This window comes from Truncatella angustata (assembly GCF_020726525.1).
Source record: "Truncatella angustata strain MPI-SDFR-AT-0073 chromosome Unknown BKA67scaffold_4, whole genome shotgun sequence".
NCBI classification, from domain to species: Eukaryota; Fungi; Ascomycota; class Sordariomycetes; order Amphisphaeriales; family Sporocadaceae; genus Truncatella; species Truncatella angustata.
In genome coordinates, this window is record NW_025763384.1 from 3,500,145 (window position 1) to 3,510,555 (window position 10,411).

Below are 10,411 nucleotides of genomic sequence, written 5' to 3' on the forward strand. Positions count from 1 at the left end.
CCCCTAGAACGACCGCATCTCACTGGTTCCACTTCGACGCGTGCGCGTATCAGTGCTTGCATCTAGCCAGTAGCAAAACATTGTGCACTCTTCTTTTGTGTCACTTGAATGGCGGATCGTGCAACCCAACCAGCCACCGTATAGCTGAGTGCCTACTGCTCCAGAAGCAGAAAGATCGTCTATGGACACTGTAATTGGCATGAGAAACCGGTACCCAGGTCGAGTGGAAGGTTAAACGGCATACGGATACGTGTAAGAAACAGTGAGGAGAAGAAAATAAAAATAAAAGCAAACAATAATGACAACCCCCACCTTACAACCACCCTGGATTTGCTGGATCACAAACAGCATATCTCATGGTATCGAAAGTCGCCGCTTTGGATATTTATAAGACTTGTTCGATGTTGTTCTGAGCGAAGTTCAGCCTCCACCAGCCTCCAGAACCGGCAATGGAGTTAGGCGTCGACTAGGAGACCACTGCCGGCTCACCAACTTGTCGCATTACGGGAGCGGAGAGGGGGATTATAATAGCCAATGTGCAATAGCAGAGTCTGGGCGAGATTGGGGATGATTCATATTACTTCGCCTATCTTATAAATCTCATGACGCTGTATCATGCATCGTGAGGTGCCATCAGCAAAAGGTATCCCCGTGCTAATCCTCCCATGTCATATCATGTAAATCGTTCCCTGTATCAATAACCCGTTTCTTTCCCTTTCTAGAAAACAATATTCCTGTTCCTGTATGTGCTTATAGCAGCCACGAGACCCATTTCTTGTAGAAAGCACCGGCAGTGTCCGGACCCTTGGCAGCCTTCTTGGCGGCCTGCTCAGCCAGGAACGCCTCCTCCTCACGATCAATGATGTCCTTTCCGGTGTAGAAGTCGCACTCGTGTGGTCGGATGCCCTTGCTCTTGGTGACGATCTTGTGGCCGAAGATCAGGATGAGATAGATTGGGATACCCAGGTAACCGGTGATGAAGGTGGCATACTTGGACTTGAAATCGCCGGTGAAGACGTCGAAGTTCTTGGTCAAAGCGATGATGACACACATGACCAGGGCGGCGTAAGAGCCGTAGATACCGAGAGGTGCGTTGTAGGGCATGGCGCTGTTGGGGATGTTCTGGGCCTTGCGGGCGCGGCGGAACCAGATGTGGGTGACGAGGATGGAGATCCAGGTGTTGAGTCCGAAGATGGTGGTCAGATTGACAAAGTAGCCAAAGACGGTCTTGGAGTCGTCCGAGACGTTCATGAAGGCTAGTAGACAGAACAGCGAGGAGGCACCGAGAGCATAGATGGGGACACCGTCCTTGTTGGTTCGTCGGAAGATGCGTGGCGCGTCACCGTCGGAAGCAAGACCGTACAGAGTACGGCTGGCGATGTACAAATCGGAGTTGCAAGCCGAGAAGACGAAGACGAGGATACAAGCGTTGAGGATGTGGTCCAAAACCTTGATGCCGGAAAGCTTGACCGCCAAGACAAATGGCGATGCAGCAGCGCCCGTGCTGGCCTTGTTTGCGAAAGCGAGTTCCTTGGAGTTGTAGGGCACGACCATACCGAGGAGAAGGACGGAGAGGATATAGAAGACCAGGATACGATAGAAGGTGAGACGAATCGCACGTGGGATGGTCTTGCGAGGGTTCTGAGCCTCTCCGACTGTGACACCAACCAACTCGGTTCCCAAGAAAGCAAAGGTAGCTATGACCATGGTCGACCAGAAACCGTAGAACTTGCCAGCAGCAATATTGTTGGTGTCAATGTAAGGAGCAAAAGCACTGACAAAGTGTTAGCGGCACGATCGAGAAACGAAACATCTAGCAAACAGTAGCAGCAGCAGCAGCAGCAGCAGCAGTAGTGGTACTCACCCAGGATCCTGCCAGTATCGGAAGCCCGTGCGTTGATGGTTGGGTCCACCACCCAGAGCAATGACCAAGGTCAAGATGATGACACCGCAGATGACGATGACCTTGAAACTGGACAGCCAGAACTCGAATTCACCAAAGAATTTGATACCAAAGTAGTTGATGACGATGATGATGACCAAGACTATCGCAATCCAAACACCGGGATTCACTCTGTCTCTCGGTAGCCAGTACTGCATCACCAGCGCAAAAGCAGTGAGCTGGTTCGGCGTGACAATGATATACTTGAACCAGTAGCTGTGCAGAGGAGTACGTTAGCAATCGATTTGCATGGCTGCGGTTAAATCATGGCTTCCAGACTGTTCCCGACACCCGCCAATTATTATTTTTATTATTTTATTTCCTCTTTTTCTTTTCTTTTCCCCTTTTCTTTTCTTTCTGGCTCGGCATCGCGCATTTCAGGGCCCCGTACCCCCAGTAAAACTGGCGGAGCTGGAGTCGTGTTTGAATGCCGAGCGCTAGGCGGTGGCACAGCACCGTTGATAACGCGGGAAATGCGGGGAGGACAAACAAAAGCTTTTAGTGGATAGAATGTGGGATTAGCACTGACCTGTACCCCAAAGCAAATCCCAAACTGGGGTCGCAGAACCTCGACGCATAGCCCGTGAAACCAGCACTCATGGGCAGCCAAGCAGCCATTTCACCCAGTGCGGCCATGACGAGGAACACGATCATGCCGACGATGGAATACGAGACGAAGATGGAACCGGGACCGGCTTGCGCTAGGGCCTTGCCGGTACCGATAATCAGACCCGTACCGATGGCACCACCGATGGCAATCATGGTAATGTGTCGCGCCTTTAAGCCGCGGTGCAGCGCCGTGTCGGTTGAGGTCTCGAGACCTCGAATATGGCCTGTCACATCATCGCCTGCGCCGGCGTCGTAGGTGGTCTTCTCGGCATCGTAGCCAGGTGGCGTCTTGTCGGAAGAGGAAGAGCGCTGCATCTTGAGAATGGTGCGCGCGTTGGCGCTGGCTGTCCTGTGTTCGATTCCTGTATTCTACTTGCGCGCGAGTGGTACGCGAAGCTGCGAGGTAAAACTGAAGCTCAAGTGCGATGTGGGGGGGGGGGGGGGGGGGGAGCCAGGTGGTGATTTCTTGTGACTTCTTTTGTGACTTGTGAGTTGCGAATTTGCTTCTGCCAAAGAATGACACCGACAGTGAGACAAAAGCTGAGCTTTCTCCGTGTCGAGGCTGAATATTGGAGCTTGCTGAAGCTCTATTGTAATCAAACCAAAGTGAATTGATTTGAGTGTCGCACCACGCCCGCGAGACCGGACAAGAAATGGCAGAGACTTATTATTACGAACCACCGATGAACCAGCTACTGTAGACTCGCCGTTGCATGTCCCGGTGCGAGGTACGCTCCCTCTAATAAGTAATCGAGGACTGGACTGGGGGGGTTGATCATCCCATACCATACCCAAACCCATGCCCATAACCATGACCATGGCCACGGGGAATGGGGCATGGAGATTGCGTCGCCAAGGCCTCAAGAGCCCATCCTAACCCTGGCGGCTTGACCGAGATGCTCACAAGCGTACCTAGGTAGTCAGCGTCTTATCTTTCCCCATTTGTCACTTGTATTGGCACACGCGACCAACCAGACTGGCAGCGCAGCAATCCCCTCTCTCCCATACTTTCGTCTGCGTATTTCGAGAGAGGGCGAGAACCGTTTGTGCTATGAAATACCAAGCCCTTAGTATCGGATATCCTGCGACGTCTGACTAGATGCGCGTCCTGCTATGGATCATAAGCTTCATTACTAATTAAGATTTGCCGCCAGTGGTTTTATTTATCGTTGCTTGCTTTCCTCTTCCTTCTGCATGGCTGTAGTATGCCATTACCAAATATCTGGGTCTAACGACAGTAATCATAATAAAAACTAACTCGTCAACGACTCGAACGGTTTACCCCGCAAGGTTTTGGTGCGTGGCCCCACCAGCTGAGCGCACTGCTACCCTGCGAACACCTTGAACACAATATATAAGTACCTACCAAGAGTGCCGTAGGGTTGCCAAACCACACAGGAATGCCCAGGCAAAGCCAGGCTCTTGGCATTGTAGAAACGGTCGCAAAGTTCTTGTCGTGTCTTGTTCCGCGCCGTTACATAGTAAACGCATCCAGCTTCTCCATTCAGCAAAGGTGGAGCGCATTGGCTTAGGTGCGCCACCAGCGCTGTAGTGGGCTAGCTGGTCCGCTCGCCAAGGTCGCCAAGGCAGAGCCAGTCTCGGCCGTTCACCATTATCGAGCTGTGCGGCCAATAGTTATCGCTCTGGATATCAGGACAAGAACTTTGGCGAGGATCCTTGCTTGCGCAGCCCTTCTGGAAGTTATCTGTCGGTCCTTTGCTAGTGAACAGTAATGGCCATGTTCGGGATAAGAGAGAGAGAGAGAGCACGGAGTATGGAGAACGGATCTCGGATGAGGCACTTCTTCAATCGTCTACTGTAATGATCAATTGAAAATTGTCAACCATTTCATTCGACAATGTTGATTGTTGTGACTCGCGTCCCTTTTTTTTTTATCGCACCATTTCAGTGCAATAAATATCTCGTAATAAGCCAACCGATGTCACTACCTAAATCCCAACGCCTCCCAGCCACCTAATGTAACTTTTATGCTGCTCCTTTTAACGTGTCGCTCTGAAATGAAGGACCGTCCCGCGTGACACGATATGCTGTAATGGTATCTCAGATTTTTTAGCACTAATCAATACGGCATATGCAGTCTAGTGAAAGAGCACAGGTGTGCCCTTGGCTTCAGGTGGTTGATACGCCTCGCTTTCGAACTGTGGGGATAAACGTTAGCTGTCAGCTCAGGTTGAATCTTCAGGCCATGACAGGTTTTTGCAGATCGCGGAAGTGCGGCTGACGAAGGTCACCGTCATATTGAAACATACCTCGAGAAAGTCCGTCGCCATGACGATCACCATGAACGCCTCGGCCAGATCCTGAATTTTGTCATCTAACGCTGCCTCCATCTTGCCCGCGCCGGCGCCAATGCCGGCAGACCGTTTGAGGACGTGCATAACCAGCATCCTATGCTCGGTCAAGAAACGTCTGCCTTGTGACACGTTGTGCGAACCGCGGCTGACGATAGCCGCCCCAATTATCCGTGAAACCTTCACAAGCAGGGCGTAGTGGTTTTCCAGCGCCTTGAAGTCAGACGAGTTGACTTGCAGTTCGGGATCCGCTGCGAACAAGCCCGACGTCTCTAGTGAACGGAAGAGATTGGCATGCAGCACATTCTTGGCACCGTCGCGCGTCTGGCATAGCTGCAAGAGAAGTGCCAATTTTGCATTCATATAATGCAATAAGTCGGAATTTCCTAGGAGAACCAAGTTAGAATATTCATGCTGAGGGGCAAAGAGACTTTTGTGTTAAAGTTTAACGTCACGTACCACTTCCGTTCACCTGGATCCAGTCTTCCATGAGTGTGCGGAGGGAGTCGACAAGGATGCCGATGAAGTTGAGCCGGTTAAGCATATCAACCACGTAGTTATCGCTTTCGTGTCTGCCCAGGTTGACCAAAGTGCTTAACAGGATCAAAGCTGCTGTTTGGCAAACGGCATCGCCGCCATAAGCGTCATCGCAAACAACATTCATCAGTCTCTCGCCAAAGACTTGAATTGTCTTGGCAGTTTTTTGACGCCCCGAAAGCAAGCCGGAACCATGATCTATAAGCGCAGTCATGTAGCGGTAGCAGATGTTATAATACAGAGTGCGCAGCTCAGGCGTACCGGACCACTTTGCGATTGCGTTGAGGCATATTTGGAACAATTGAAATAGCTTGTCGCTCACCAAACTGCCGATGGCACGGCTCTTTTTGTCCCCTCCTGACATCAAATTGAAGTCAAGGTTGAAGACGAGCACCTTTGCCAACTTAACAAGTTCAAACGCAGCAATTGGATTTTCGGAACCGTACACCTCCAGGCTGGGAAGTATAGCTTGAAGGACTTGCAAGATGAACGAGATGCGATTTGTGCCTTTGAAGTCGTTGGTTTCGGTCATGACCATGAGCAGCTTTGTCCAGGCTCTTAGGACTTTATGATTACGCGTGTTGACTTGTTTGAAGCGATTCAGATACCCAGCATATAACTGGATCTGCTCCTCTTCGATCTCGATAGGAGCAAGATCCTCCTGAGATATGATCTGCCCGGAGGAACGTGTCGCGTTACGTTTGAGAAGAATGATCTCTTTGACTTTGGTCAAGTTGTATAGAGCATCCCCATCCTCATCATCCTCAAGGCAAGCTCGAATGTCGAGATCCCGATATGCTCTGAGCTCTGGTGGCTCTGTTGAAAACTGGGATTCTTGCGGTAGAAAATCGTGGAATTCAAAAATGGACGGTACTTGTATGGCTTCACCGCCATCGACTGGGATCTGACCGCCCAGTGCGTCAAACACACGCCGTTTCAGCGCAGGCAAGTGGCTTTGTGACACGCTGCAAAGCTCATGCGTGATGTATTCTAACGCCATCGCTCTGATGGAAAGATAGTCAACGTACCCATGTGCAGCAGGCGCGACAAGAAAGTCCGGACCTGCAGGTTCCAAGCCGTCCCATGAGGAACTGGGCTGTACCACTAGTCCTTGTAGGAGGAGATGAAATAAGAAATCATTTTCCCTCAGTTGCTCAAGGACGAGCCCGGAAGAGAGTCGCGAGCTCCAGAGGGCTTGAAATATCCTCATAGCCTTGTACTTGAGATCAATGAGCCAGGTGCGTACGCTGCCTTGGTCGTCCGTGATGGGAAGTTCCACAGGCATGCCGAGGATAGAGTGGAACAAAGCGGCACCCTGGGCAAATGCCCCGCTAGGGGCGATGTCGATTGTGTTCGCTTCACACTGGAAACCCAAAAGCAAGTGGGCAACTGTGGGGCGATCTGGGTTTGCCTGAATGCATGCGTATAGGAAATCCAAGATGTACACTTTCGTCTGATAACTCGTCGACTCGGCTTGCCTGTACATGTCCAGCGGAGTTCCCATCTCAGCGACGAAGGAACCCGCTATCGACTCTGCGTATCCACCGTCTTCTAGAGCCACGATAGCCTTGTTGCGTCGCAAGGGTCTATCAGAACCATGTTGCCATGCAGAAATGATTCTAGACGAAGTAGAGATCTTCTCTAGCAACTTCAAGCTTGCAAGCGTCAGATCAGCGTGACCAATACCGCAGTAGCTTCCGAGATCAGAGATGATGTTCAAGCTTGTCATGAGACCATCTTCGACAGAACCAAATGCGCAGTTAGAGGTGGGGGTGAAGACCGATCGAGTTTGTGATCGAGGTTGGGATTTCAGCAGCGGCCGTACAAGGTCAAGGTAGGTGGGCTGCAGGTCAAGGACCTTCGTAATAAGTTCCACACTGCGGAGAATGCTAAGTATGAGAGGAGAGTCCGGGGCGGCACTGCCGACTTCTGTCGGTTCCTGGTGTATCGTGCTGAGCAGCGCCTTGATGACATTGGCATCATACATCCACTCCATGATGCGCGCAAATGGGTGAAGCGTGACATAAGTTGCCAAATCTTTCGGTGCGATGGCAGAGTCGACGGGGATGGAGGTCTCATTCGCAAAGACGATCAGATCCTCGTTGAAAGTTGATAGGCAGGTGAGCGCGAACTCCAGACATGTATAGCGTAACATGCGTTGTTGAACAACGTCCGTAGAGTCTTGAGACCGAACACCAAACACATGGCCGAGAGCAAAGTCGATATATGGCTCGATGCCCGGATGTACCCTAGTGGAGACACCCAGGCTCTCCGAGAAGGGCAGCGTATCGTTTAGCGCTGCATAGCCTTCAGGTAGACACGACAGCACCGTCAGCAGCTGCACAAATGCGCTCACTTCCTCGTGCCGAGAGCTCATCTCTTCGAAAAGCGACTCCATTATCACAGTAGGTGATTTAGTAGCGGCCTTACTGTTACTGGAAATAAAAGCCCCACTGAGACAGGCATCCAAATCGGCCCAGATGCCCATGCTCTGATCAAGAGTCTTGCGCGTGAGCACCGCGCGTATGGCATTGAATGCGCACGCTCTGAGACGTGGTGGGACATTGCTGCTGATTAGAGCGAACACCAAATCGAGCAGGTAAGGCTGCTGATGTTCGAGGAGGAATTGACGTGCTGTATTGCTGTTCGATGCAAGCTTTGTAATGAGACGCAAATAACACTCAAGCATCATTGCCGATTCGGGCTCTGTTTCGGCTTGTTCGTGATTGTTAAATCTTCCGGCCTTGAATCCTTGAGGTTGTACGGGGGCGGTTGGTTTCTCGCGAATCTTCTTTGTGAAGAAGTCTAGCTCTTTGAAGATTTGGGGCCATGTCAGCGACAAGGTCTTTCTCATCTTCCCTGATGCGTGAAAGCCGTCGTCAAGGAGAAACTCATGAGCCGACGTTGCGGATTCTGCATCTTCGGATAGAGACTGAAGCATCTCGCAGAAGGCACTGACGAGAGGCGTAGAGGCTCTCCTTGACGCCCATTGCAAGAAACCTGAGAGATGGCTATCAGGGTCTCCCCAAAAGGCATCTGCTGCCTCGGGACGCCCTTCGTATGTAAACGCGATGATGAGTAGGAATCTTTCCAGGTCCAGATCTTGCTCGTGGCCGGGGTTCATCTGTCGCTGCTCGTCCTCCTCTACCCGCAGTTTCCGCAATATATCGGGCAAGTTTGAGACGAATGCATCGACAAACATTTCGACCTGACTCGCGAGAGCCTTCTGGAAAAAGTCTGAGAAGGGTATAGTGTCAGGCGGCAATGATGGTGTTTTGCGTTGAAGCCATTGCCGGATACCAACGCGAGCAGGGTCCTGCCATTCAGACGTTTTAACATCGGCCACCACGGCCATCAATAAGTCGAAAGCACCGTCTTTCAGGGCCTCTGTAAATATCCTCGCCCTTTGAGCGTCCTCGGCATCAATGTCGACACCCTGGAGCAGAGCCCCTGCGGCATCGTCCACATACCACCCACTGTATTCTGACAACCACCAGGCTTTGACGCCCGCGTGAAAGAAAGGGACCATGCGCGTGTTGTCGTCGTCGGATTGTTTGCACATGGTGGCGTTGAATTTACGAGCGAGGTCGAGATCTCCGTTGCCTTCCGTGGAGCCAAAAACTGTGATGAACGAACCGAGGGCTGGGAATAGGTGAATAGTGGAATAGTCGTATCGATCCACGTTCTCCACCAAAGCAAAAAAGTCGGTGAGATGCTGAGGTGTAGCGATACGTTTGTCGACGGCATAAGACAAGACAACAGCCAGTAGCTCGTGTTGCTGAATGAGACTGACACGCGAGAACTCGATGGTCTCCCGCAGATCTGCCAGGTTGGACTGGCCCAGGAGGCTCAATTTCTGAACCTGGTCGGCAATTCGTTGCTGCCAGGACCTGATGTGGCGCATGCCTTCGATACACCTGGGTACGAGGTTCGTGGCCTTTGCCGAAGGCGCATTGCCTAGAATCAGCTCGGAAACATAAGCCCCCAGCCAATCTTCGACCTCCTCTGGAACCTCGTCGATCTTGGAAAGCTCAAGAAGGAGTCTGATGCAGTCTAGCAGGTACTTCCGTTGTTGGTGAAAGCGTATGAGGGCGCATTGGCGGCGGGGGCGGCCAAGTAGACGCTCGTCGTCTTCCGACTCGAGGATGAGTCGCGATGCCTCTAGCTCGTCCAGATCGATCTCGTCGGCCACCTGAAGGGCCATCTCTTGGAATTCCTTGGCGACCTGGTACTCATCCCCGTCAATCTGTATCTTGCCTGTGCGCGTTACCTGGTCAGCTCAATCATCTGTCAAAGCCCGGGCTGCCTGTGTGGAAGCGACGCACCCGAGAGCACGGCATCGCGGCTGGTTTTGGTCCTGGCTGGCTTGTCCAGGAATGCTGCAATCTTGTCGCTGAGGGCATCCAAGGAGGGGCCGAGGATCTGGGGAAGGTCGATGCGCTGGTCTTTCGGGCGGTCGATGACGGACAGCAAGGCTCCGTGGAGGGATTGGAGGGCCTCCAAGAGGCCGGGTACAGCTTCAGCCATGATTTTCTATGGCAATTCTATCTCATCGTCGCGTGTCGAAGGAGCAGTGTGTGACAAACACCGCGATCAGGCCGCCGTGGAGCTTGACCAAGCTCTGTTTTCGGACAATTACCGCTGTGTGGCCCTGGGAAGGGATAAACTGGCGGAATCGCGTGGCTGAGATGTCGAGACAGACTCGGCGTGTACGCTGTTTGGCGGGTTGCGTTGGTGATACTCGTCTCTTGTTGTTGTTGTTGTAGATATCGACGGTTGTTGTGACGCTGCACTGTATCTGACCTAATTTTCAGCGGGTGTTACCTTGCAGCAGAGGCAGAGGCAGGCAGGGTCCAGGGGGGAGCTTTGCTAGTAGGCAAGCTGGAACCCGCTACTCGGTAACTACGTATTCAGGATAAGTTACTATACCTTTTTTTTTTTTAGTGGGGATCTACCCTACCTGGCCGCCCTGACGCAGTTGAGTTACCAGTCTGCACTCTGCCTGTCAGGG

The 10,411-nt window shown here is 51.9% G+C and overlaps 2 protein-coding genes across 2 annotated transcripts; both read right to left on the reverse strand.

Annotated features, from left to right (window-relative positions):
* Window positions 1–562: 562 nt before the first annotated feature.
* BKA67DRAFT_566243 (amino acid permease/ SLC12A domain-containing protein) lies at window positions 563–2,992 on the reverse strand. Its single transcript, XM_046102868.1, has 3 exons — window positions 2,472–2,992; window positions 1,865–2,158; window positions 563–1,774 (listed from the first exon to the last, which is right to left on the reverse strand). Exons 1-3 carry the CDS (start codon window positions 2,864–2,866, stop codon window positions 751–753), a joined length of 1,713 nt encoding a protein of 570 aa, XP_045959065.1. The 5' UTR covers window positions 2,867–2,992; the 3' UTR covers window positions 563–750.
* A 1,387-nt stretch (window positions 2,993–4,379) lies between these two features.
* BKA67DRAFT_566248 (nucleoporin Nup186/Nup192/Nup205) lies at window positions 4,380–10,366 on the reverse strand. The gene is made up of 4 exons (XM_046102869.1): window positions 9,726–10,366; window positions 5,323–9,657; window positions 4,822–5,249; window positions 4,380–4,710 (listed from the first exon to the last, which is right to left on the reverse strand). Exons 1-4 carry the CDS (start codon window positions 9,925–9,927, stop codon window positions 4,651–4,653), a joined length of 5,025 nt encoding a protein of 1,674 aa, XP_045959066.1. The 5' UTR covers window positions 9,928–10,366; the 3' UTR covers window positions 4,380–4,650.
* Window positions 10,367–10,411: the final 45 nt, after the last annotated feature.